This window comes from Elephas maximus, chromosome 11 (assembly GCF_024166365.1).
Source record: "Elephas maximus indicus isolate mEleMax1 chromosome 11, mEleMax1 primary haplotype, whole genome shotgun sequence".
NCBI lineage: Eukaryota > Metazoa > Chordata > Mammalia > Proboscidea > Elephantidae > Elephas > Elephas maximus.
Genome location: NC_064829.1, coordinates 33,194,531 through 33,222,090, shown reverse-complemented (window position 1 = coordinate 33,222,090; position 27,560 = coordinate 33,194,531). Strand labels below are relative to the sequence as shown.

The 27,560-nt window shown below is 44.1% G+C and overlaps 1 protein-coding gene across 3 annotated transcripts in view; it reads left to right on the top strand.

Moving 5' to 3' along the window:
* The window catches only part of KCTD1 (potassium channel tetramerization domain containing 1), a 231,191-nt gene that overhangs the window by 119,853 nt on the left and 83,778 nt on the right, over positions 1-27,560 (top strand). Inside the window, exon 1 of one of the 3 annotated variants that reach the window (XM_049899916.1) lies at positions 8,622-8,807. The exons of 1 other annotated variant lie outside the window; for it this stretch is intronic. Coding sequence is in view for 1 of the 2 variants with exons in the window: in XM_049899914.1 (XP_049755871.1) it covers positions 9,134-10,927 (1,794 nt within the window). In the remaining variant the exon portion in view is untranslated. One more of the 3 variants, XM_049899914.1, reaches the window with a different exon arrangement.

Sequence of the window (27,560 nt, the reverse complement as noted above, 5' to 3'; positions counted from 1 at the left end):
ACCAAGGCTCCTTGGACTGGGGAAGACAATTGAGAACTTTGGGAAATTAAGCTGGGGCAAGATTATGGGGAGTTTGAACTTGGAACTAAAGTAGGGAAGGGGCCATGATAATGTTTTTAACCAGGAAGGAAAAGTATTAAAGTGATATTAGAGACCAAGTAGCAGTTTTAACAATGCAGGCTTGACCTCAGCCCCCTCTAAAATGGTAGGCAAAATTGGCTGTGTGCGTGCATCTTCTGAAGAAGCAGTTTCATAACTTTTCATTAGATTTTCAAATGAATCCATGGCCTCAAAATGATTTAGTTATCATTGTTAGAGAGGAAATTCTTCTATTGCTTGCCGAATTGTATTAGACAGCGTTTGAGACAGTGTTTTGCAAAGGGTGGTCAGATTAGTATTAGAATCGTTGTCTGAGCTCCAAATTAAAAACGCACATTTCTGGGCTGTGCCCAACACCTCCTAAATCAGAATCTCTGGAGTTGGTACTGTGAAATTTGTATTTTAAACAAGTTCCATGGGTGATTCTGTGCTATTCTGATGCACTCTCAAGTTTGCAAACTTTTGTCTCAGGCTCTCACTCTAAAAGCTGATAATTCTAAGAAAGCTAAACGAATGGTGAGTTTAGAAAGCACGTCAGCTGCTAAATCAGTGATCAAAAGCACTGAGAATGTTCAAAGTGCCACACAATGGGAACAATAGCCACAGCAAACATTCATGGAACGTCCATTTAAAAAGCTCGGTTTTATAAGCAAAAAAAACCAAACCCATTGCCATCAGAGTAGATTCCAACTCATAGTCGACTCTATAGGACAGAGTAGAACTGCCCCATAGAGTTTTCAGGGAGCACCTGGTGGATTCCAACTGCCGACCTTTTGGTTAGCAGCTGTAGCTCCTAACCACAACACCTCCAGGGTTTCCTGTGTTTTATAGCAAAGCTATACATAAGAGGACCTGGAATGAGGTTCATCCTCAAACTCTGACAGTTCAACCCAACTTCCTTGAGTTGGATGAAGATTGTTATGTGGATTTCTATACCAGATGGAAATGGGCTAACTACGAGAAAGGTAGAAAGAAAAAAAAAAAAAAAAATTACTGACCATGTGGGCCTGATGAATGTCTGCAGGAAGGTTTGCCCCTCCCTGGAGTCAGGCTGGGTGTGTCCTGGAGAGAATCTCCTGGGTATGGCCCACCTTGCCCCCACCCTCTTGTCTCTTTGGATTGCTTGGCAAAGTTTGCCAAAAGTTCAGTAATTATATATTTTGAGTTACAGCTTTTGAAATATGTAGTACTTCAACAGCCAACCATGTGGGAATGGATTCATGGAAACCTACCAAGCTGTAAAAAGGGGTTTTCTCTGTGCAGTGGAAACAGAACTGACAGGACTTGGTCTGGTACATTTTTTAGAAAGATCATATGCTCTGAGTTCGATCCTCACTACCTCTATAATCTTGGGCAAGTTATTTAAGCCCCCCGGGTCTCTACTCAGAAACCCTGGTGGCGTAGTGGTTAAGTGCTACGGCTGCTAACCAAAGGGTTGGCAGTTCGAATCTGCCAGGCGCTCCTTGGAAACTCTATGGGGCAGTTCCACTCTGGCCTATGGGGTCGCTATGAGTAGGGTTTGGTTTGGGGTCTCTACTCATCCGGAAAATAGGAACAATTGTCACATACACTTATAAGAAAGAGTCGAGAGTGTTGTATAAAAAGACTTGACCAAGCAAAAAACAACAAGCCGGTTGCCATCAACTTGATTCCAACTCAGGGCAACCGCACGTGCATCAGAGTAAAACTGTGCTCCACCGGGCTTTCGATGGCTGATTTTTCAGAAGTAGATCACCAGGCCTTGATTTGGAGGTGCCTCTGGGCAGACTCGAATCTCCAACCTTTCTGTCAGTAGCCGAGAATGTTCACGGTTTACACCACCCAGGGATTCTGAATGAAGCAAGCTTTCACTAAATGTTAACAAGAAAGAAATACAGTGCATATATATTTTTATAATTTTTGTTCTTTCCAGATCTCTCCAACAAACATTGATTGCTTTTGTAATAAGGAAAGAGTGATAACCACAGTCTGGGTGTGTTGGTTTTTGTTTTAAATATAAGGGAATGAGCCATAAAGAGTATAAAACAAACAGATGAAATCAACCTCAGGGGAGTTTGTTTTTATTTGAAATGTGGCCCCTGGGGCATCCTAATCAAAGGACAAACTACAGGAAGACTAAACATGAAGACTTGTGAGTCCTTTACTGGTACCACCCATGGCTAGGCTCTGAAAACTTAGCTCACACAGTGGAGGGGTTAGGTCAGGATGTTCCCTGCCTCCCCGCCCCTCTCAAAGGCAGTCTTCTTCCATCAGCCTCAAAGTCTGGATCGCTAGTGTCAAATGAGAGAAATGGAACAAACCCATCTCAGGGTTTCTTTAAATATTCACATAAGGCCTTGTGTCCCTATAAGTTAAATTAAGCTTTCCTCAGAAAAAGTAAGTCAATTAGTTCAAAATGTGGGTTAGTGCTTCTGGGTATTTAAAAGGAGATTTTTCTTTTTCTTTTTTAGTTCACTTAGAAGCACACCCACAAGGCAAGTACATACACACTCCTCAGCACGTCCTGTGAACGGCCACGATAGATACCTTGGTGCTAATTTCTGACATCTAGAGCTTCAAAAACTGGTCCATAAACTTTCTCAAAATCCTGAGGATACTGAAATATAAGTTCTAAAATCTATGCTGCTTTGCTCTTTTGGTTCATATTCTTTATCTTCACCATCATTATCAATATTTTTCAAAGAGTACTTGGCATTGCTCTGGAATCTTGAGAAGACATGATGCTCCCCTAATTGAACTTCTTCCTTCATTCTTTCAACAAATATTTACCCTCTAACCTTTTGTCAACACAGCCAAGTCACCCAAGATGTTATGAAATGCAGTTCAGGAGCACACTTTGTCAAGTGCAGGACTCTTTTGTTCAAATGGCCTAGACACAATAAACCAAGCTTTATTTACCAAAATACAAATAAAATTAGTTATTTCTTAAGAAGAATTTTCAGAAGTGATTTCTGGGTCAAAAAAAAAAAGAACACTTTCATGGCTTTTGAACAGGTTGCCCAATTGCTTTCTTAAAAGGCTGTCCCAGTTGATACTAACAATAAAAAAATATATGAGAATAACATTTTATCGCCAACATTTGGGCATAAAGTGTTTGTTTTTGTTGTTTTACTAATAGGCTACTTTAGTTGAAATGTAGCAAATAGTTTCAGGAACATTTTATGTTCTGAAAGAATTTTAAATAGCTCTCTCATTAAATAAAACGCATTTTTGTTACATATTAACGTATCTGTATCTCCTTTTCCACCTTTATCAGTACTGCAATGACACTGAAGTAAGTGTTCTTCAATAAGAGTTCTAACATTCACTTATCCAAAGAAATGACTAGAAGATAAAGGAGGAAATGGCCATTGTTATTAATTTTTATAATTCATTGAACTTTGACAACCTTTAAATTTAACTCCTTTATTAACTGTGAAGTTTCATTATCAGAACATTATAACCAGCAGAGATAGCACACTTTTAGGCCCCACATAATTTACTTATGAAAGCTACATTCCCCCTGTATATTACTTGTTTTTAAAAAATAGCCTAGGAGACTGGTAGGTGATTATTAGGTAGAAAGATCAAGAATTATAGTCACCAGGTGGCAATTAGAAACTAAATATTCTACTCTTGTCAATCACTGTTTTCACTCCGACCTGTTCTTTGACAAAGCATCAAAGAAAAATAGGTAATACCCTCCTTGCCTCCAGGAGATTGATGCGGAACAGCTCAGGGTTTCAAGAGAAAGCACCTCACTCTAGTCTGGTTGGATCTGTGGACATTTCTTTCTTCTCCTAATTCTTCATCATTTCTTTAGGACACAAAATGGGTCCCTGCTTCCAGCAGCCCAGAAAATGGCAGCACTGTCGGGGTGACCAAGTGACAAAGGTTACACTGTTTCTTATCCCATTTGTGCCGTGTTCACAGTCCAAGGCCTAAGCTCACTATTCTTGTTTTCCAAGATTCCCAAATCGAATTGCACACAGGGGTATTTTAATGGTAGGGAATTGCTCCCTTGAAGATTTTTTTTTTTTTTTTAATTCTTTGGTTCCTAGAGGTTAAATGTGCTCACATGGGCTTTGGAGTCAGACATGCCTGTCCTGCTGGGAGACCTGTATATCTGTGAAACCTTGGGCAAGTGGTGGAATCTTGAGCCTCTCTCTGGCCTTGATTTCCTGGTTTATAATCAACCCTGAAAAATAATAGAGACTTAATAAATAATAAGAGCTAACAGTTGGATGTTTACTAATCTACCAGACACTGTTAAGTGCTTTACACATATTAACTCATTTAATTCTTGCAACAATCCTGTGAGGTAGGGGCCGCTATTAGCACCCATTTCACAGATGAGAGAACTGAAACATAGGAAGGGTGGCTGGTAATTGACCAAAAGACGATTCAAACCCAGATAGTAGTCTGGTTTCAGTAATGAAGTTTTAACCACCCTACTCGACAATCTTTTCTTAAGGTTAGCTCTCTCCCCATACATAAATATTTGTTTGTTTTAGTACTATTTGCCAGCCACTCTGCTAAAATATGCCAGGAACTAGGGATACATCGAGAAGACATAAGTTCTGCCCTTATGGAGCTATTTTCCTTTTCTTCTGCTTTATAGAGTTAGATTACACAGGTTCAGTTTTATTCGGAGTTCAAAAACATTACTGAAAAATTCAACTGAATTCCACAGAACTTATTAGTGAAACCCTGAAACAAAGCTATGCCAAAATAGCTTCAATTTAAATTATTATTTAACTTCCAATGTACTTTATGAATCTTTTAGTAATCAAATCAAGAAAACATGACTTTCTCTTTCTTTAAAGCTTCTTCAAAGTGATGAACTAAATGCTTTTTTTTCTGGCCTTTCCCCCCAGGAAGCCCCCCAAAAGTCCTTGAATTTACCAATTTAAATTCTCCCATCCTACTTCCCTTGATTACATAGATACCTGCAGTCCCTCAAATTTGCTTTCAGAAGAATCAGTATTAACTGCGGGGAGAAAATGGTCCCTGGCTCTACTTCTGCAGCCACTTCCTATAGTATGTTCTGCTAGAGAGAGAAAGAAGTGACGGTAGAGATGGAGTAATCCAAAGCAGCGTTAGGTGTATTTTCATTTGCAAGTAACAATGTTCCCTTGGTGTTAGCGTTCTGTCCTGATTTTTAATATAGAAATTCAGGTTCATGATAATTCATGATATTTCAGAATTTTCACAAAAAGTTTCTTGTGAAGTGTAAGATTTAATTAACACAGATCCTATTCATTCTTTCATCCCATAAAAATGACTTGAGTGTTCACCATGTCCCAGGAACCAGCCTGGAACTACAAAGGAGTGTTGGTTGAGTAGAGGAAACCGGCAGATAAAAAGCAGTGACATCAAGTATACCAGATGATGCTCAGAAAACAGACGAAGCAAAAATGTTTCTGTATGTTTCTGTATGGCATAACCTTTCATAGAGTGTGAACTTGAAACGGGGGGGGGGGGTTATGAAAGGGAAACAGTTTCTTCTCCCAAAATAACCATGTTACTACTTTCAACTATTCTGAGAAATGGAGAAGCACATATAGGTGATCCTTAAAAATGATGATGTAAGAGACAAAAATATGAAACATTTTGTTGAAGTTGTAAGCATCTTAACGTAAACAGTTCAGAAGTCATTGCAATAAATGTTCCATATGGTCCTGAAATCTTTTTTTTTGGGGGGGGGGGTAATAAAGAAGTAATGCCTTCTACACAAGCAGTAAAGTGTCCTTTCAAAGGAGGGACTTGGCAGCTAGCTGTCAGTTGTAAGTGGTGGGCTGAATGGACGTCCTGATGCCACAGAGTCAAAGTGGAGGACTCCAATGGGCAGAACGACAGCCAATATTTTGCCTCTCTACAAAAATAAGAAAGCTTTCCTGGTGTTTTCCATTTGGAATTGAGTGTATGGAATCACAGGATGTTTTTAAGGGATCATTTATTAAATCTGGAATTGAATTCCTTTATGAACACAACTGTAATTCTGTGCTACTGAGTTTTAAAAATTTAGCAATGTTTTTGTACGAAAAAAAAAGTTTGCTTGGTTTTTCTGTCTGTTCCTGCTAGTGAATACTGTAGGTAATAACCTGAAGAGGTCTTTTCTAATATTTGATGAAGTGTCATCATTATGGGCAAAGAATTTTGGGAGCATTACAGGAAGCTGGTGCGAAGAAGCAGACGACAAGGCGACAAGGCATACTTTGCAAGGTGCGTTTTTCGTGTCTAATTTAAGCGAGGGCCATACCTGTTGTCTGCAAACTGCCCAGGCAGCACCTGAAACTGCTGCTTTTCCACGTCCATTAAAAAGTTATTTGCGCTTAGTTTTTTTTTTTTTTTTTTTGGTTCTGCTGTTCTCTCCCCTCCCCTCGCCTGGTTTTTGCCAGTAGAGACCTGCCCCAGGGTGTATTTTGTCCTGGGAGCACAAAACTATTTTCTTTTCTGGAAATAAGTTGACGTCAACTGGGAGCTGTTTTTGGTTGCTTTGTTTCCCAGAGCGTCAACCCTGCACACCGCCTCCGGCAAAGTGCGAGCAATTCAAAGCAGCCTGCCCAGAGGGGAGGGGAGCGAGGGGGAGGCGGACCCCACCGCTCATAGAAGTGGGGGATACCCGGGGAGCGCCTCCGTTCCAGGTTCCAGGGCTGGAGCATAGGCCCGGGTACCCAGGCTGAGCTGGAGCGCAGCCCGGAGCGAGTGCGGCCCTTCGGTAGGTAGGGCCTGGGGGCAGCCCCTGGGAGGTAATCAGCCCGGCGCCAACTTGAGTTCTCAGCCCCGCTGAAATTCCTCGCGCGAGCGTCCCGGCGCCTGAAAACCTGGGAGCATCCCGGGACAAAAGGCCAGCCCTCCGGAAGTAGCCGTGTGCGACTGGCGTGTGCGAGTTCAAGTGTGCAGACCCGCGTGTGCCACTGACTTAGCCGCCCACTGTCCTGGGCCCCAAGAGACGAGCATGCTTTCTCCATATTTCCGGGGGCGGGCGCCGGGAGGGCAGCTCAGGGGTGAACAAAGCCGGCAGTCTCTCCCGCCGCCCCTTGGTCAGGATTCCCAAGTCGTGCAACCCGCGGGTCCCTAGCCTCCCGGGACAGCTGTCTCTGTGTGTGTGTGTTTCCCGAAGGAGCGGCAGTGGCCTGGGAGGCAGGGACTTGCTTTAACTTGTTTTCACACCTGGCGCGGTTTCCCCAGCGCTCCGCGGCGTCCAATCGAGGGCCGATCACCGGAGAAAAGTCGCCCCCACGGCCTAGAGACCTAGTCTAATGGTCTTTTCTAAAATTACAAACTGATGAAGGGCTTTCTACTGATGAGTAACATTATAGACTGCTGTGAAAGCAAGACGAGAGGGCGGGGGAAGGGCGGATGGCAGTTGACCTGACTCCCACCTCCCAACTGCCGAAAATTAGTATTTGGAGGCAAATTCGAAGGCGCCTTGGAGAAGCTGGCGAGGCTGCCTCAGGGGAGGGCCAGCCTGGCCTCTGGGCGCGCTGCTGCGACCCTAACTCCAAGGGTTCCTCTCATCCATGGGACTCGAAGCTAACCGGCGCGCGACGGGACACTCGGGCTGCCGGAGGAGAAAAGAGCTGGGAGGCAATGCAAGCTCCGGAGGTGGTCGGGGCAGTGAAGCTAAAGAGAAAAGCCGCGGTCTCGGGCGGCTCCGGGGGCGCTGCCCCGGGCCGGGAGAGCGGGAGGCAGCGACTCGAGGACGCGCCTGGAGCCTAGGCGCGCCGGGGGCGGGAGCTGGAAATGGGACAGTGGCTCGTATGGGAAAACGGGACCCGGTGAGATCTTTGGCTGTCTTTCCAGTTTCCGAGGTGCCCGCCCCCGCGCGCCGGAGGCAGCGCAGCCCCGAGGGCAAACGATTGACGGTTAGCAAACCTGGAGGGAGAGCGCGCTCAGGATCCGAATTGCCGGAATTGTTGCGGCAGCGGGGGTGGCCGAGGCCCAAGTTCACTTTTTCCGCACGCCTGCCCGCCGGACGGGTCTCAGGAACTGGGCTTTTTCTCGCTCCAGCCAGGCGGAGCGCCACGCCCGGCAGAGTTGTGTCAGTTTGCCCCGGGGTAGGGAGGGCAGCGGCCTGGGCGTGCGTGGGGAAGGGTCCCTGGGGTCCTGAGGGCCTCGTCCCGCGTCACCCCTCCCACACGCCCCTCCCAAGCGTTCTCTCCCTCTCCTTCCTGGGGCTGGCTGGACCGGCGCGGACTTGCCCCAGACCTGCGGGGAGCGCCCCAGGTCTTTAATGACAGCTTAAAAGTGGCTGTTGGAAAAGTCTAAAGGGATGAGGCTGACGTGGGGCGTGTTTCGCTCCTTTGAGAGAGTCGGAAAGTGAGCTGGGAGCCGCGCGGCTGGCCCCAGGCCCCCGCGCCTTGCCGCCAGCAAGTAGGTGGGGGAGCCGCCGCCGCCAGCCCCATCCCGCTCCCAAGCCTCGCCTGCTGCGCCCTGGCCGCGGGCGCAGAGAGGGTGCGGGGCCTCGCCGTGCCTCCTCCACCCTGCTCATTAACCTGCCTGCTCCGCTCCGCTCCGGGCGGCCCCGGCCAAGGGCTTCTCGCAGCAGCACCCGTAGCCCGCCCGGTGCAGCCGCCGCCCCGAATCCCCGGCTCCGGGGGGCAATGAGGGGGCGGTGGAAGGGGCACTGCTCCTCGGGCATTACTTAGAGAAGTGCGACCGCCCCGCCCTCGCGTCGGCCCTCCCTCTCTCCCGCTCGGGCCCGCGCGCCACTTCGCCAGAGGGTAAGTTGGGAGTGTTTCACCCCCACCGACAACTCTCCCTCCCCTTCTTTTTTTTTTCCTTCAAAGTTTTCCGAGAACCGGGGAGCGGGCTGGGGTAGCCTCGGTCCTTTACCTTCTCTCTAACTGCCTCCACCTCCCTCTCCTCCATCCCCTGCGCGCCTCTGCCCCTTCGGAGGACCGCTCCGGAATGACAATTGGAGCGCGGCTCCTTTAAGAGCCCGGCAATGCCTCCCGGTAGCTGAAGGTCATTAAACACAAAAGCTCTCAGCGCTGCGGTCCAATATAGCGCATGCGCCCTGCCCGAGGACTGGCAGAGAGACGGCAATATGGCGAGAATGCCTGGCAGCGGGGACTGTAACACCAGCGCGGGCGGCAGCGCCAGCGCCTCCGCCACCGCCGAGAACAATGGGGAGCGGGGCGAGGGCGAGCGCGGTGCGGGGGCCCGTGGCCACCGCCACAGCCGCCCGCACTACTGCAGCGCGGGCGAGGAGGAGGAGGAAGAGGAGGAGGAGGAGGACGAGATCCAGGAGGTGCAGATAACGGGGGACGAGGAGGAGGACGGAGGTGGGGGGCTGGAGGAGGACGAGGAGGAGGAGGAGATGGGTCTGGACTGGGACGAGCCCCTGGAGCCCGAGGACTCGGCCGGGGAGGAGCTGGAGCCCGAGCCGGTCCATATAATCAATATGGACCAGAGCGCCGCTCTGGAGCCCGAGGCGCCGCCGCGACTGCTGGCGCCCCGGCCCCGCGGCGGGCCGCCGGGGGACAGCGCGGAGCTGGACCCCGACCTGCTGCAGCGCCCCGAGCGGGCCCGGCTGAGCGAGAATACCCGGCTGGCCACCCGCTACGCCGTGCGCATCTTCCGGGAGTACCTGAGCGAGAAGGCGCAGAGCCCGGACTTCGAGACCATGGACAAGGGGGCGCTGTGCCGCGTGCTGCGCTCCTTCTACGCCGAGGCCCGCTCCAAGAGCGGCCAGCTCTACAGCAAGTCGTCGCTTATCAGCATCCGCAGCTCCCTCAACCGCTACCTCAACGAGCCCCCGTATTGCCGCACGCTCGACCTCACTAAGGACCCCGAGCTGCGCAGCGCCAACCTGACTCTGGCCGCGGTCATCCGCAAGCTAGAGGAGCAGGGCGCTGGGCCCGTTGTGCAGAAACAAGCCATCACGCGCGCCGACCTGCGCAAGCTCTACACCTCCAGCGTTTTCAGCACCAACACGCCCTTCGGGCTGCTCAACAAGGTCTGGTTCGAGACGTGCATGTATTTCTGCACTCGCGGTCGCGAGAACCAGCGCGAGCTGGAGGAGGACTCTTTTGGGCTGGCCATGGACGAGGACGGCCGCAAGTTCGTCTACTTTAAGTCCCTCGGGCCCTACCACAAGTCGCGCTCGTCGTCCTGGAGCAAGAAGCGCGCCGAGAGCAGCGACGAGGAGAACTTGCCTCGCATGTACGAGACGGGCACTGAGTTCTGCCCCTACGCCAGCTTCGTCAAGTACCTGTCGAAGCGCAACCCGCTCTGCAAGGCGTTCTTCCAGCGGCCCCGGGACCACTGCAGCGAGGGCGATGTGACCTGGTACGAGAACAAAGCCATCGGCAAGAACTTGCTGGGCACCAGGATGCAGATGCTCTCCAAGGCGGCCAAGCTCTCCAAGACCTACACCAACCACTGCATCGGCGCCGTCTCCATCGCCACGCTCAACAGCATCGCGGGCATCGGCACCAAGCTGGGTTCGCCCGCCCCGCAGGGCTGCTACGCAGATGCTCTGAACGGGGCGGCTCGCCACCACTCCCACCACCCCCCCACCCATCCCTCCCACCACCACCGCCCCCAGCCGCCCTCGCTGGGGAACACTTATATCCTCCCCAAAGACAGCCAGGTCGCGGCCGACGTGAAATCCGAGGCTGCGCCCAAGCGCATCCTGTATGAGTCGGTGTACCGGCCGGGGGAAATCTGCGGCCCCTCTTCCCCCAAAAGACTTTGTATCCGCCCCCCGGAGCCTGTGGATGCGGTGGTGGTGGTTTCCGTGAAACACGACCCCCTGCCTCTTCTGCCAGAAGTCAATGGGCACAGAAGCACCAATTCTCCCACAATAGTTTCACCTGCTATTGTTTCCCCCACCCAGGTAACCAAACCAAAACTCTATGCATGAAATGTTTCTCTGGTGCCACTTGGGGCCTAACTTTTGTGCTAATGCAGGTCTGGGCTTGGGGGAAGTTTTCAGAAGTAGCAAATATACTCAATCAGGTTTGATTTCGCCCTTAACTCTTTGGGTGATTTTCAGGAAAGTTTTATACCTAACCTTAAAATGTGAGAGAGGACATGCTACCTAACAAATCCCTGCTGCACAGGAACGCTGGAAACAAAAGTTGGCAGAACAAAAGGGGTAGCTCAACTCTTGCAGTCTCTCGCCTTTGAAAGCACTTGAGTTTTATAAGGCAAAGAGTGCAGGAAGACTAAATATAAAGGAAGCAATTATTTTAAATGTTCTTGATGAATACAGCAGCCGTTAAAATACTCTATTACATATCCTCCGTAACTCAAGGTAGAAAATGTTATAAATTATTAAAAACAAAACATGCTAATTCCACTTTCGGTAGCTTTCCTTTTTTTAAGAAAAGGGGGTGGGGAGTGGAGAGGCTGACATTTGAGTGCCAATTTATACTGTAATATGTAGTCAAATGCAAAGTGAAGTTCGGAGTGTAGTTGCCATAAACGAAATCCACTTGTTAAAGCCATTATTCAAATGGAAGCGTGGTATGTATACCACCAACCAGTTGGGCTGTGAATTGAAGCCCAACACTGTGAACACTGAAATAGTGCTGCCTGTCCCTAGTCCTGTAGAGCTCCCCACCTAAGTAGAGAGAGAAGACTTGGGGAGATAGATAATTGATTAAGTACATTAGAGTGTCAAGAACACCGGAGTTCTCTCCCAGAAGCTGAGTTACCTTGGACAGATCAGCCCACTTCTCTGGGCTTCAATGTCCTCATCAAAGATAAGCGAGTTATTTCAATACTAAAATTATTTAATTCTAAGCAGTGACAGAGTGTAGGTCAAGATTGGGGGCTATGGATGCTTTTTGCCTATTATTTTCCCTGGAGGAATATACTCACAAGTATTATTAAAACTGTATTCACTTTTTGGCTTCTCCTCTCCAAGAGCCAGAAACCAGAGGTGTTTCAGAGCTACGTTCTAAAGGCAGAAGTAGGAGCCACTGGAGGTTTACAAGTTTGACCTCCCTGCCGTCAAGCAGAAGTGGGAATTTCTACCCTTAAGTCTGGAGGTGTAGTGCAGGCCTTCATGGAACAGATGTCAGGTACCTCAGTGCTTTTTTGCAAAGTGGAAATTCCAGTTCTGGATAAACTGACCCTTTCATACGCTTACTAGCTAATCTCGGCAAGCCTCAAGGCCAAGTGAGAAAGGGGCTATGAATGATAATATAAACACCAGAGTTTTCTGAAATACACAAGATCTGTAGTCTGTGTGTCTTTCTGTATGTCAAATGTGTGTAGTACGTTTCAGACAGACGGAGAGGTGGTTTTAGAGAGTTTTAAGGATGGAAAGGAGAAATTTTTCTCCTCTTTGGAAGATTAGGGTTTGCTCTTTCTCATCCAACAAAAATAAATGTTCACATTTTTCTGATACAGTAAAAGCCCTTAAAACGCCCCAGCTTTAGAGTAAACCAAAAACCAAAACCATTGCTGTCGAACCGATTCAGACTCCTTATGACTCTGTAGGACAGAGAGAACTGCCCCATAGGGTTTACAAGGCTGTAAATCTTTTACGGAGGCGGAGGGCCACGTCTTTCTCCCGAGGAGCAGCTAGTGGGTTCGAACCGCCAACCTTCTGGTTAGCAGCCAAACGCTTAACCGCTCAGCTACCACCTGATTAATTAAGAGTTAAAAGCCTAAGAAAGTTTATTAAAGTATATGTTTGCTTGGAATTATAACGGAATAGTTGTCCCTGGCATCTGTCTACGGGCTTCTTGACACCAGCGTCAGAAAACGTGACTAGATTAGAGGGCTTTGTTGGTTTGGTTCTAAGAAATGCAATCTGTCTTCTGTCGTAACTGAGGAAGATAAATCAGTTCTGATGAGCTGTATACTGATTCTTGAGGTATTGTGAGGTGGCTCTCAAAGTAAATACAGACTTGAGTGTGCATATATAGGTTTTGTGATTATTATGGCCCTCAAAAATGACCTTAGCTAAATTGCTTTTAGTTAAAATTCTACAAAAAAGTAGTTCTGTTTACACATATTAAAGAGTCAACTTTTCGTGCATGCGTTTTAGTAGCATTAAGAAACTTAAAGGAACTCTTTAAACCAGTAACTCCTGTGGCACTCGCTGAATGAAGTCTGAGCACTCTGAATTATGAAACGGATGTTTAGTTTAAGTGAAAAGCTGATATTAAACTTTTTCCTCTTGCATTTATTAAAGTCAGTGTAAAAATTGAGGTCCAGGGCATTTCCTGGGGATTAATGACTGGCTGGGGTTACTGGCCCGGAGCGTTGCTCTAGGTCATTAATCCCCAGGAAATGCCCTGTGTACCTGGAGCCTCGGTCATTATTACTTAATTATAAACATAGGCTTTCTAATCTTAATGCTGACAGACCTCAGCAAGTACTTCCGAGTGCTGTTGCTCTGAATCCCACTGCTGACGATATCAGAAACGCTTTTATTCTCTTCTAACAGGACAAGTTTCTCAAAAGAGCCCAGGGCATTAAATGCACTTACTCTTCACTTCTTGAGGGTGTTAATGAACCTATCGTATATAGGACGAGTTGAAGAATGAACGGATGAACAAAGGTTATGGAATTTTTTATTTTTTCTTGTGCGGCACTTGGGTTTTGGTCTCCCAGGGCGTGGGAGTGGGAGTGATGGTGGTGGTGATGGTCATTTTAACAGATTCCCTCTTTAATCCTCTTGAATAGTTGTATTAAATGTTAAAGGTAGTTCTAGCTCTCTTTTTTTTCCACATAGCTGTTGTGATCCAAGATGATCCAGTTATTGGTGTAGAGGGTCCTATCTCCCAGGTGGAAATTACATGGAATGTTTTAGCAGGTTTAGTACCGTGTGCTGCATCTGCACAGCTGTTCTCTTTGCATGGAAATAAAGTATTTTCCTGCCTCAGAGAACAACACTTCAGCTTAGATGGATGGCAGCAATTTGTAATTTATCATTTACAGAGCCGAAGAATACTAATAGAAGTTTAGAGTCTAAGTATCATAGTTTTTATAGCCTATGCCTCTCTCTAGGACCAAAGAAAAATTAACTCTTTAAAATATTACTTAGAAGCATTTGTAAGCTTGTGACAAAGGTGTCTTTGGTTGAACTTGCTTAGCCCTAACCCCGGTTATTTCCAGAAATACTTTTAAGTAATTCTGTAAGTAGGACATCTATTAGTCTAAAAATTCTGGGGTCGATGGTGCATGTCCACTGTTTCTGTTTCATTGTCTTCACTGTGGGTCAGACTCGGTCCTTACAGATTCTGGGCTGAAAACAGGACCAGCTTCCTGGGAGGGCTCAGACAATTGTTCATTACCTTAACCTTTGAGGAAAAGCCAGACGCTGACAGCCCTGAAAACTAGCTTTGATTCAGGTGCTGCGATGGAAAGAGAAAAAGGATCTCCTTAATAGGAAAACCATGAATTTTATGTACTATTGAAATAATTGCTGGAGTCTGATTTTGAACTTGAAGATTACAGGGGAGGGGTACTCTTTATTCCTTAAAGATAGAATTAAACTTCTGTGAACCTGAAAAGAGTAATGTGTTTAGCAATTGTAACAATGTAATATTTTACAATGACTATTTAGAGCAATTAGAATGAACTGCCTTGTTCAAAATGAGTATTTTCTTGATTTTCAATATTAGTTTGTGACTACATCCCTTTTTCTACTGCAGGAATATTTGCTCTCCTTTATGGGAAGTTCAAATTGGTGGAGAAATGAAATGTCATTTACATAAGTATGTAACTTTTTTCAATCATTCAGGAAACAGTTTCTGAGCTCCTATTATTTTTGCTTTTGTACCAGAAATCTTTATAAGTTAATCAGTTTTCCACTTGGCAAGTAGTTTCACTGGCAAGATTTTGGCTTCGTTAAATATTTAAACTAGATCAAAATAAACAAAGTTAAAAGGTCAAAAAAAAAAGTCAATGTTTTGCAATGCTCATTTCGGGAAAGAAATCTGTATTTTTCATTCTTGTATGTTAGTATTGCAGTCAGTATTCAGGTGTATTATTTTAGATTGATACAAACCCACCCCAAATGTCAGTTCACTGTCTATTAAATCTGATCCAGGAAATAGAAAAAGAAGTATTTGCTGCCAAATGAGAAAGTAAACCCCATTTTTTCCTAAAACTTTAATCTTTATTATCACCCTGATTTAAAAAAAAAATCTGGCTTCCCAAACAAATTCTCCAAAAGGCTGTCTCCTTGTCATTTCCAAAGAGGTTTCAAGTCCCTTCTTCTCATAGGGAGCCCTGGTGACACAGTGGTTAAGAGCTCAGCTGTTCACCAAAGGTCAGCAGTTCGAATCTACCAGCCGCTCCTTGGAAAACCTATGAGGCAGTTCTACTCTGTCCTATAGGGTCGCTGTGAGTTGGTATCAACCTGATGTGTATAGATCTTCTCAGAAGACCCCTAGTTGTATGTGGGGCCAGTTAAGCAGGGTTCTTACCTTGGCCTAGGCCAGTTAAAGCCTCAGTTATATAATAACAAATTGAGTTTTCAGTTGCCTTTTGGTGTGTTAACTTCTGTTTCAAATGCAGAGTGATAGAGAAGTTCCTGTGAAAATCTTAGGACCAAACGTATAATCGATGGATCAGTCATATGCTAGAACTTTTACTTCTAGAATCTATTTTACGTCTCTTAAATTGCCATTCACTGCATTATACTGATTAGTCAAGATGCATTTTTAAAAACATATTTGGAAAATTTAGATAAGGGATAAGATAAGGCGAAATAATTGGTCCCAGAAGAGATACTGACCTTGATAACCTAAAATGAAAGAAAATGGAGCTTTAAGATTTGAACCATTGCATTGGCAAACTTTTTTATTTAACCACACTGGTGTTTAAAGGTACTGAATGCAATTCAACCACTGTTGACGGAACTTCTTTCCAGTTGCTAAGTGCTACCAGGGGGAGCAGGACTCAGCCCCTGCCCTCAGTAAGTTTGCAGAGCAAGGCAAGTTAGTGGACAAACACCCTCCAGGCTGAAATAATTCTCTGCTTGATACATGAACATCGGAGTGTTAGCAGTGAGCTTTCTTAAAGCTTCAGGCTCTCCAAACTTCTCTTGAGTTTTCAGATTTATAAAGTGTTTCTCTTTCAAGAGAGAATGGTGTCTGAGTAGGTTAAGGTCTATAACAGAGTGGGCTTCTGTATGGTCTAGAAGTAAATGAGTGTTTAAGCCTAGGCAAGTCTGTGATTAAATCTGAACATGAGGCTGTGCTATCTAATGCCCTGGTGGCCCAGTGGTTAAGAGCTACGACCGCTAACCCAAAGCTTGGCAGTTCAAATCCACCAGCCGCTCCTTGGAAACCCTACAGGGCAGTTCTACTCTGTCCTGTAGGGTCGCTGTGAGTCAGAATCAATTCAACAGCAATGGGTTTTTTTATGGCTATGAACTGGATAGTAGACCTCCCTATAGCCACCTAATTAGACGTGTTTTACGTTTTCAGTAATTCTCCAAATCCTTCTGCTATATACTTTGTTTACAGTCAGGCTTCCTCCTTTTCAAGTTATCCTTTAAGAATCTGAAGGAGCTTTTTCTTTCTCTCTAAAAAGACACATCCATCTATACCCGCAAACTTTTATTAATAACTGATCATTTTTATTTAGATCACATTTTAAATTTTGCCTGTCTTGAGCAATAGAATTTTCAAAAATACTGGAAGTAGGAAATATCCTACAGTGTTGTCGATCCAGTGTGGCTGAGCTGTAGTTGAAGTTTTCAGCACCTGTGCTTTTTAGGCAACTCCTCCGTGTGTGTAGCTGGCTTTAGGGCTGGGTTTACACATTTTCAGCTCCAGTGAAATTTCTTTCATTGAAGACCCTCTGTATTCTGAGACTTGTGATTCATGTTTGATGATTACCAACAGTTTAGCTCCTGCTCTCTCTCCAGGCAGTGATTTTGTTGTTGTTTTTAAATCCTGTGTGGTGAAGGTCAGTCCCAAGGGTGAGGCTGTGCAGTGTAAGGGTGGCGCAGGTCTCCCAGGTTTATTTAACCCTGGCAAGCTGAGGGAACTGGGGAGACCTTGGAGGAGAAGACCAGGGACGTGCTGGACCCAGCTCAGTTATTCCCACACTGGCCCATTCCCCACCCCCACCCCTAAGCCCCAGCTCCACCCAATTACAGAGCCAATTACATGCGAAAATCTCATAATGCAAACCTTCCCTGAGAATATCTGGACTCCTTCACACCTGGAATTACTCTTTGCTCCTGATTCTTTGGCAGTGAACCCTGGAAGATGGGCGTTTTGATCCCGTCTGGGAGGAAAGGGGTGAAAATGTGCTACCTGAAAGGGCTGACAGATTCAGGAGAGATTAGCGTGTAGGCTTCTGGGAAGGAAGGAGAGAGACTCAGAGAGGAATGTTGAAGGGTGACAGAGACAAATGTCGCTTCCTTTGTGAGTAATTCTGTTACTCAATTAAAATGTCAGGACTAGCTTGGAAACTTGTAATCCTCAATTTCCAGTTTTACTCCATGTCCCTAGTCCAGGTTAACCCTGTTCAGTCCAGTGTCTCCCCATTCAATCCCCATCCTTCCTGTCAGCACAAGAAAAAAGGAGCTATTATTTATAGCACCTTTTCCTATTTGAGCCCTTTTCCACCATGTGCCAGGGACTAATTAACTAGACTACACACACACACACACACACGCACACACGCACACACACACATGCACGCACCAATGCCTAAACCCATTGCTGTCTAGTCAGTTCCAACTTATGGCGACCCCATATGTTACAGGGAAATGCTCCATAGGGTTTTCTTGGCTATATTCTTTATGGAAGCAGATCACCAGGTCTTTCTTCCATGGTACTTGAAAAAAAATTCTCCATTTTGTTACCACAGTCTGAGAAATAAGTATTCGGAACAAGTTTCTTGAGCTCGTGGCTAATTCTGATGTTTAAATGTGCTGTGGATTTTGATGTGTTGTTTTAAGGACAGCGACTTAGATATGAAATATTTCCCTGCATCACTGAGTGGAGTATTAGACTAAATTCAGGCAAGCGTGAATGAAGGGGCGATGGAGGGCGAGTCGTGAGGCTCTAGGTTTAATGTCCTGTAATCTGTAGAGACAACCCGCTTCATTCACTGCAGAGTTTTTGATGTAGTGTCACAACATCTGACTGATTCTGTAGTTATGAAATGCATTATAGGCATTAATAATAACCAAAATGGGGTCCACCGACCAGCAGCATCACCTAGCGTTTGTATCACCTAGGAGCTTGTTGGGAATGCAGGATCTTACTGCTCTGCCCCACCCCGCCGCCCCCTGCACTGGATCATGTAACAACTTGAGGTCTACATGGTCTCTTGTTTCATCCTCACACAGCCCTTCAAGGCGTGATGATGATTATTTCCATCTTAGAGAGGAGGAAACTAAGGTTCACAGATGTTGAATGTTGAGTAACTTGCTTCAGGTCAAACCACTGGTAGGTAACTAGGCTGGTGTTTGAACGTAGGCCTGTTTGATTACAGAGTCTGTGCTTTTAAATCCATGGTCTGTTGATTCCAAAATTCTTATCAGCTGTTCACAGATAGAAATAAAAAGATACTATAACATTTAGTTCACATCAGTACTTGGGTGCTTTCCTAGACCAACTTGAGAAAACTTGTCAAAACACAGTGTTATAAAATAATGACATAACTATGTGGAGAAAACTAAAGAATATTTCCAATGTATAGCTTCCGTTTTGCTATGTATGGTCGCTGGCCTCTGCTGGGCCTGGGGACAGCAGTGACCTCTTTTGAGAAGCTTTGTCACATAATGTTTAAGAGCAAACTCCAGAGCCAGACTCCCTGAACCAAATCTCAGCTTTGCCCAGAGCCTGTGTTTCAGCTTCCTCCCTGATCAAATGGGGATGATAGTAATACCTGCCTCATAGGGTTGTCAGTGTTTAATGAGTTACTATTTGAAAAGTACTTAAAACATGAGCACTATATAAACGTTTGCTGTCATTTTGTTGTCTTAGCACAGAATGGTTTATGTTACCTTTGGAAAAATGCTCATCTTTATGCTTAAATCCCAGTCTCAGTCATTAATGCTTTCTTTTGGAAGTAGGTTGTCCAGGTGTTTTTCAGGGCCCCTTTGCCATTTCTTCTTCTGTGACGTCCATATACTCTAGCCGGTGGCACTTCCTCTGGTCTCCTAAACCACAGGCCAGTTGCCGTTGAGTTGAGTTGTTCCTGCGTGTGTCAGAATAGAGCGGCTCAATGGGGTTTTCAGTGGCTTATTTTTTGAAAGTACATCACCAGGCCTTCCTTCCAGTGCACCTCTCAGTGGACTCAAATCACCCATCTTTTGGTTAGCAGCCAAGAGCATTAATTGTTTGTCCACCCAGAAACACTGCCTGGTCTCCTGGCAGATATTAAATTTGTTGGAGGCCGTGTCCATTCTGGCTCGCCGGATCTTCCACCCTTCTCAGCAGAAAGGTCTTTCAAAAAAGGTTTCGACTAGTGCATCCCATATGGACTCTTTACCCCAAACCCTGTTTTTTTTTTACTTTAAGATTGTATGTGCTGTGGCCCAGGCGGAATTGACCTCCACATCTCCTAGGTTTGCTCTGCGGATCCTCCCTGTTTCTTTTCACCCACCCAGTGCCTTGAAATTTTCAAGTGCCGGAGCAGGGTGGGGAGCTCTCTGTTGGGCATAATTGCCTCCCAGACTCCAGCAGATTCACAAAAGTTGGCTTAGAATGAAATCAGCAGTTTTTCACAAGATATTAAATTTTATTGAGAATGGTTTGGGATTAAGGGAGGGGTCACAATGCTGGAATTCTTAAAGCATTATAAAGTTTGTAGTAGCAATAACTTTTATAAATCTTCTGATTGCAGTGTTCTAGAAGTAGGGCCCATATTTGTGAATCTGGGGCTAGATTCTGTGTTAGGGTTTTTTCATTTCTTAGGGCATGATTGGATTAGAATTTCATAATACTTCTGTCTCATATTTAAATCAGTAGAAATTTCACTTACAGGTGAGGTGTATTAAGATATGTTTTGAATAGACAGCAGAATCATAGTAATAATTGATTGGTGTTTTGATGCAGTGTTGCTGATCAATTAATAGCCTTTTGTGACTTGTTTTTAGTTTACAAACCGCTGTTATAAAATAGAGATGATTGATTTGATAATGCAGGGATTTATTACTTCTAATTTAGTTTGCCTTTTTAAATATTCACAGTATTCAGAAACTATAGTACTTTTAGGTTAAGTTCGTGGGCTTTTAGAACAGGGTATTTTATTAAACCTGCTCATTTGAAATACTAGCTTCCATTTTGTGACATTCTTTCTGATAAAACAATGTCTAAATGGATTAAAGTACATTTTAGGTATTTTATCTCAAATATCTCACTGTTTTTTACTGCAGAAAAAAAGACTTGCAGAATGTTTATTTTTCAGTGAATTGAGGTGGCCATTTAAAAACATATTCCTGTAGAAACACGAAGATTTCAATAAAAGTATAACAAGAACATTAGAAAACTGATTATGCTCATTTCATTTTTCTCTCAATCCAGTGCTCATTCATATGTTAATATAACGGATAGTTACGGTGCTGGTGACTTCATTATGGTGCTGGTAACTTCATTGATTTAAGGATCATTTTATGGGCGGGGGTAGTTAAGTTCCAGGAATGTTTCTCAAAAATTTTTTTTAACTCATAAAGAGGATCATGGCATAGAGAATCCCATTCTGTCGCGTGATTGCTCTCTCGAATGATACGCTGTAGGGGCGTCTGTTGGGTTGTGAGTGCCAGTCTAAGAAGAAAAAAGTCAAGAGGAAGGAGATTGCTGTGCAGAAAGACTTTGAGGATAGGATCCATTTATAAAAGCATTTACTGAGCACTTACTGTGTGCAAGGATAGGAATTTGGAGGTGAGGAGTGACTTAGAAATACTCAAGAACTTGACACTGGAGGAACTGCAGTGAGAATGTCTAGGACAAGTCAAAAGGAGAACTGTGGTTGGGGATAAGGGGAAAATCGCTTATATGATGGGTTTTCACAAGTCAACACTGGAGAGAAAACTGTATTAACATCTAAGAAGTGTGACTGACCAAACTGAAAGACTAAATATTTACAGTGTGTAAAGAGGACATGAAAAGTCAGGAAAAAAATCAAATCAGAAATTTAAGCCTTTTATTTGCTATAACATCGTAGACTGCATGGGAATGCCTTAGCACACCAGTATTTTAGATGTCACTGACAGGAAATAAGCTGCCACATGTCACTGTCTGTGAGCTCCCTCTAATAGTCACCCTGCTGTTAATCCACATATTTTGAGATTGTTTGCTTAATAACCCAAAGAAATACAGAACAGTTTCAATTACAGCTCTTAGGATCACTACAAGCCTCACCCTTTGGTACCCAGCATTATCCCTCTTACATCCTGGGTCTGTGGGCCCATTCTGCGAATAACTAGCTAATAATTTACGTGTGAATGGCACTTTACCTTTTACAAATGACTTGCCTGTATTTGATTTCATTCTAAAAACACTTTGTAGGGTACTTCCTAGTATCTGGTGGTGGTTGTTAGGTGCCCTCGCCGAACAGAGTTTTGACCCCATGTGACAGAGCAGAATTTCCCCATAAAGTTGTCTTGGCTGTAATCTTTATGGAAGCAGATCGTCAGATCTTTGTCCTGAGGAGCCACTGGGTAAGTTCAAACCGCAGCCAAGTGCTTAACCATTTCATCAGCAGGGCTCTGTAGATTCTCAATATCCTACTTTAAAGATAAGATAGAGGATTGAGAATCAGGAAGTATTTATCAACATAGGCAAAAGAATGGGAATATGCGTAGAAGCTAATTGAAGAACCCACATCTATGGTAGGGACAAAATAATAAATAGATGAAACTTTAGAGATAGATGTTAAATTATAAGTATTCCTGTTTCCTTCCAGTATATGACTCACTAACATATAAAAAAATAAGTTTAAATCCTCAAACTTTTATTCTTTCCTCATTTGTATCATGAAGAGGATAATTTAAATATACTTAAAATAGTTAAAGGATTAATTTTGGACTAACTTTAAGTAGATTCTAAATAGAAAAAATAATTGACTTACAGGTATTGACAATATGTGTTCAGTATTCAATAAAATTACCTGTCTTCCTAAAAATACATAATTTGATTTTTCCAAATTATAAGCAATGGATTTTTAGAGAGTGGTCTCTTTTATTTATAGTTTTCATTTGAATGTTAACTGTGATACCAGTAAAGCACATTCTAAGTTTGTTCCAATAAATAGTCATCTAGAATACAGAACTAGGATCTTTTAAACTTTTATCATTAAAAACACATATGATCAGTAATAAGCTGCAGATTTTTAAAATAATAGTTTTAAAAATATTCTCTTGCCCACTTTACAATATCATTCAGATACAAAAATATAAAGCTTTCTGGCAAAATATTCATGCAACAGTGGCACTGTGTGTGTGAAGTGCTTTTTCCTACTTAACCAAAATAAAGTGCTTGCTCAGTTGATATAAATCATCAAATGACTCACATTTTAGGCTTAGTTTATGCCAACTTGTTTAGAAATGAAGTCAATAAATATTATCTGTGTCATGAAATATGAATTGTAATTAGATTATTAACCTTTAGTATATATTGCTTGGTAACAGGGCTATGCATTTTATTCCCGAAGATTCGTTCCCGTAGTCAACCCAATAGCTAACATTTATGTGTAACACGTTTCTGTCGATACTGAGTGTACATTAGTCCGTTTAGTCCTCACAAGAATCTTACAGGCTAGAGACAGGGTAAGTAACCCTCCCTAGGAAGTACAGTTAGTAAATGGCAAATCTAGGACTGTATCCCAGGTCTCTCACTGGCCTATTCATTCAACAAGTATGTATTATATGCTGGTCTCTGGTAACCACCAGTTGCCAGTGAGTCAGTTCCGCTCGTGGTGACCCCATGTGTTTCAGAGTAGAACTGCACTCCATAGGGTTTTCAACAACAGTGATCTTTTGGAAGTAGATTGTCAGGCCTTTCTTCCGAGGTGCCCATGGGTGAATTTGAACCACCAAACTTCTGGTTAGTAGTCAAGTGCTTAAACATTTTTATTACCCAGGGACTCCCAAAGAATAAGACATTTCGTATTTCTCATGGACTTGACATTCAGATGGTAGAGCTGGACATTAAAACCAATAAAATGATCATAAAATAGGTTTCGGTGCTAGGTGGCTACTCAGGACTCCAGGACCCCAGTTCTTAACGTCTCCATCACTTGGGTTCCACCCACACAGAAGCAAGCTACACACAGTGACCACTGCGGGCTAAGATAATCCCAGAGAAGGCTCCACGTGAACCCATAGCAGATGGCGCAGTGATGGGCTCGTCCACTCTTGCAGATGGAGCAGTCACTGTTGGATGAAACATATCAGATTTAGTTTCCCTAATTAAAATATTAGGAGAAGGATGGATAAACCATATGGAAGAGGTGGTCGCGTAGTCCCTGTCTTAAGAACATAGTGTAAATAACACATCTGACCACCACTTCAACCTGTTGTTAGGCAGGTGAGGGAATGGAGGCTTAAAGAGACTGAATAGCAGAATCTGGTCCAGGAACTGATCCTGACTCACAGGCTCCTAATCTCTAGCCTTTACAATGGGATTACATCATGCTTTATTCACTTGGTTCCCATCCTGGGTGGTTCTCCCACGCCACTCAAAAGCTGAATGAGTTGCTGAAGGACTGAGATCTTTTTTTCTCTCTTGGGTGCACACTTTTCCCCAAACTGCCTCTGACTCGGTTTGTCAGAAAATCTGGGCCTTTCCTCTCATGTAAAAGAAAGCTGAAGTATTGATGGAATCAAAAGAAAATATTAACATAAGTGGGCAGTTGTTTGTGAAATGCTTAGTTTGTGATGATAAAGAATCATGGGATTAAACGTTTGAGAATGAAGAATGAGCTGGCCTGGCTGCTGGTCAGTTTAAGGATCCAGAGCTTCCACCTGGGTGTTGATCAGGCTAACTCACCTAAGCCAATTTACAAGTCTTTCTGAATAGGACAACTACCATATGGTCCCCAGGTGGAGCAAACAGCTTGCACTTGGCTGGGAACCAAAATGTTGGCCATGCAGACCCATCCAGCTGCACCTTGGAAGAAAAGGCCTGGCAGTCTGCTTCCATAAAGATTATAGCCAAGAACCCTATGGAGCAGTTCTACGCCGTAACACATTTGGTCGTCATGAGTCAGAATTCACAAGACAGCACAACAAGGGACTTCTTGGTCAGATGATCTTTAAAATGCCTTTCTCACCCAAGGACCTATGATTCCATCCTGGAAAAAAGTGTCTGCAATTCAAATTTTTACAAATCAAATGTTTGTAATGTAAATCAATTTGCAGTTTAAATACACTGAGAGAAACTCTGTTTTGGAGCCCCAATCCTTGACATGAATTCAGATACTGGGTCAGGCTGTTTAAGCATACCTTGATACGCTGTATAGTATCTGTTGTCATTTCTGGTTAGGATTTCTATGTTTTAAGGGTTTATGCATCTTTATTATAATCAACTTCCTGTGATGTATAAAGTAATGCACGTGACTTAATGTATTTCAATATGTGGTTGATATTTTCTCATTAGGGTTATATTTGTTTATTTGCCATATGCAGAGCAGTTCTTCAACAAATAATGGTTGATTATTTTTAAGAGCAGGCATTAATAGTTTCATGATTTTTACTCATTTTACCCTTTAAATGAGGTCCATTCCCTGAGGGCAGGGACGTTGCCTCTTTTGTACATTGTTCTCTTCCCGGTGCCTGACACCATGGTTGGCATATATTAAGTGCTCAAAAGGTATTTGTGGAAATGAATAAAAAATATTTCACATTAACATTTTAAAGGTTAATTTATAATTCTTGCCATCTTAGCCTTGAACAGGAAGGACCTAAATATTTTACTCTTATTTCAAAAAATGAATTTCTTAGCTGTGAAGGTTAGAAATAAAAAGGTCCTCCAATAGCTTAAAGGGAACACAAAACCCCACCCTTCTGTAAATACCTGTTGCACACCTACTGTGTGCCTGGCACTGTGCTGTGCTCTAAAGGTTTAGATGGATGAGGCAGTGCCGCTGATGGTTAAGTCAGGTTCTCTGCTGCTTATGTTCCAAGTTGAATTTGTTCTCTTCTGTTCGTTTTTTAGCACACAAAGGGAGTCACATAGGCCCAGAGAAATCAGCAGCCAAGTTAGAGCTTGCAGGTTGGCCATGCAATCCTGGTGGAGGTGTGGGTCTGGTTGGTAGGCTGTGCCCTCTGGGGACACGGGTGGGGCAGGACTAACATCTACTTCCCCCAAAGTCCCTGTGTTTTATGTCTGTACCAATATTGTCTCTACTGTAGACTTACTCATGTTTTCTTTTCCTTTTTCCTTTCCCCATAGCCCTCCTTTCTCCTCCTCCCTTCCCTGGCCCAATCTCCCGCCCCTCTTACACCAGAGAAACACCTTAAAACTTGTATAAAGGTACACATTTCACTTCACAGAATCCTCCGGTATATAGTCTTTGCTCAAATTATAGAGTTGACAGTGCAAAATGGAGAATTTCTTAGGGAGGAAACTCTACCTTTTAGGGGATCAGTGTTACAATTTGGACTTAAAGGGAAAAAGGAAGCCTAGACGTACTGCTTTGAAAGACCAAGGAAATAAATATCAACCCAGTACAGAAATATTTGCCCAGTCTTTCACTGTCATTCTCTTAGCAGAATTTGATCCATAGGCAAGCACCTTTTCTATAGAATAAAACCAAAAATCAAACCCATTGCCAGCAAGTCAATTCTGACTAATAGTGACCCTATAGGACAGAGTAGAGCTGCCCCATAGGGTTTCCAGGGAGAAGTTGGTGGATTCGAACTGCCAACCTTTTGGTTAGCACCCTAAGCTCTTAACCAGTGTCCACCGGGCTCCTCTGTAGAATAAAGGGGTGAGAAAAGGGCCTGAATCCTATCTGTGTCTGTCTACCTTGGGTTTTGTTGTTGTTGTTTAACATCCTCTTCTCACTCCTCTAGTTTTAGTTCTATTAACATTAAAACAAACAAACGAGGCCCCAACTCATAGCAACCTCATGTGTGTCTATGGGTTTCCAATGGCTGTGGTCTTTGGGAAGTAGATCTTCAGGTGTTTCTTCTGGGTGGACTTGAACTGCCAACCTTTCGGTTAGTAGCCAGGTAGGCACTGGACATAACATATACTGTATTAAGAAATATCAATGACTCTTGTCACTAATTCTACTTTACTTTCATAAGGTTTGATCATGGACTCCAGTACCTTTTCGATTGTTCACAACCACAGTAAATGAAATTAATATTCTTAAAGTTATTTATCACTGTTTGGGTATTTGTGTTCTGTTCTGGTTTAGGTGCAACCTCTTGAGTTTTTTTTTTTTTTTTTCCTAAGAATATGGTCTGATTGGGCAAAGTACAGTTAATAAAAGTATACAAACCTACCTGTCTGTTTTTCCTTTCTTTTTAGTATTTTTCTTCAACTGTCTGTTTCTCTTGGTTCTATTCTTCTTTGGACTTTACTTTGTTTTCACTTCGAGCAGATGCAGAGAGAACAAAGAAAGGAAGAAGGATTTTAGCTGAAAGACATGGCGGACAGTGCATGAGCAAAGATCCTGAGATAGAAAGAGCATGGAACGTTCTGGAATATTCTAGAACAGAAAGAAAGTCTGTGGGCTTGGAACATAGTGCGGGGGAAGTGGTAGGAGAGAAAGCTGAAGAGCTCACCAGGAGCCCTACCTGGAAATGCCTAGGCCATGTTAAAGATTTCAGACCACATCTTATGGGCAGGGCAGCTGTGGAAGGGTTTAAGCAGAAGAGGACAGACTCAAAATTGCTTTTTTTTTTTTTTTTTTGCAACTTTGCTCCAGTTGAACTGTGGACCATGGAGTGCAGAGGAACTAGAGCAAGGGAAAAGGTGAGGTCACCAACGACTAGGATGATAGGTGTGGAAATGTGGGGAATTAGATGGACCCTAGCGATATTTGGGAGGTAGATTCTACAAGACTTGGAGATTGACATTGGGGGAAGGAAGAATTCAGAAGGACTGAGGCAAGATAAATGGCCATGCTGCGTACTGAAACGGTGGCCGCTGCAGGAGGAGCACTGGGGGATATGATGGGTTCTGCTTTGGAAACGTTGAATTTGAGAGGCCTGTGGGACATCCAGAAACCCTGGTGGCACAGTGGTTAAGTGCTATGGCTGCTAACCAAGAGATCGGCAGTTTGAATCCGCCAGACGCTCCGCGGAAACTATCGGGCAATTCTACTCTCTCCTATAGGGTCTATATGAGTTGGAATCCACTAGACAGCAGTGGGTTTGGTTTTTTGGTTTGATGGGACATCCAGAGCCCTGGTGGTGCAGTGGTTAAGAGCTCAGTTGCTAACCAAAAGGCCAGCAGCTCGAATCCACCAGCTACTCCTTGGAAACCCTATGGGGCAGTTCTACTGCGTCCTGTAGGGCCACTGTGAGTTGGATTTGACTCAACAGCAATGGGTTTAGTTTGGTTTTTGGTGGGACAGCCAGT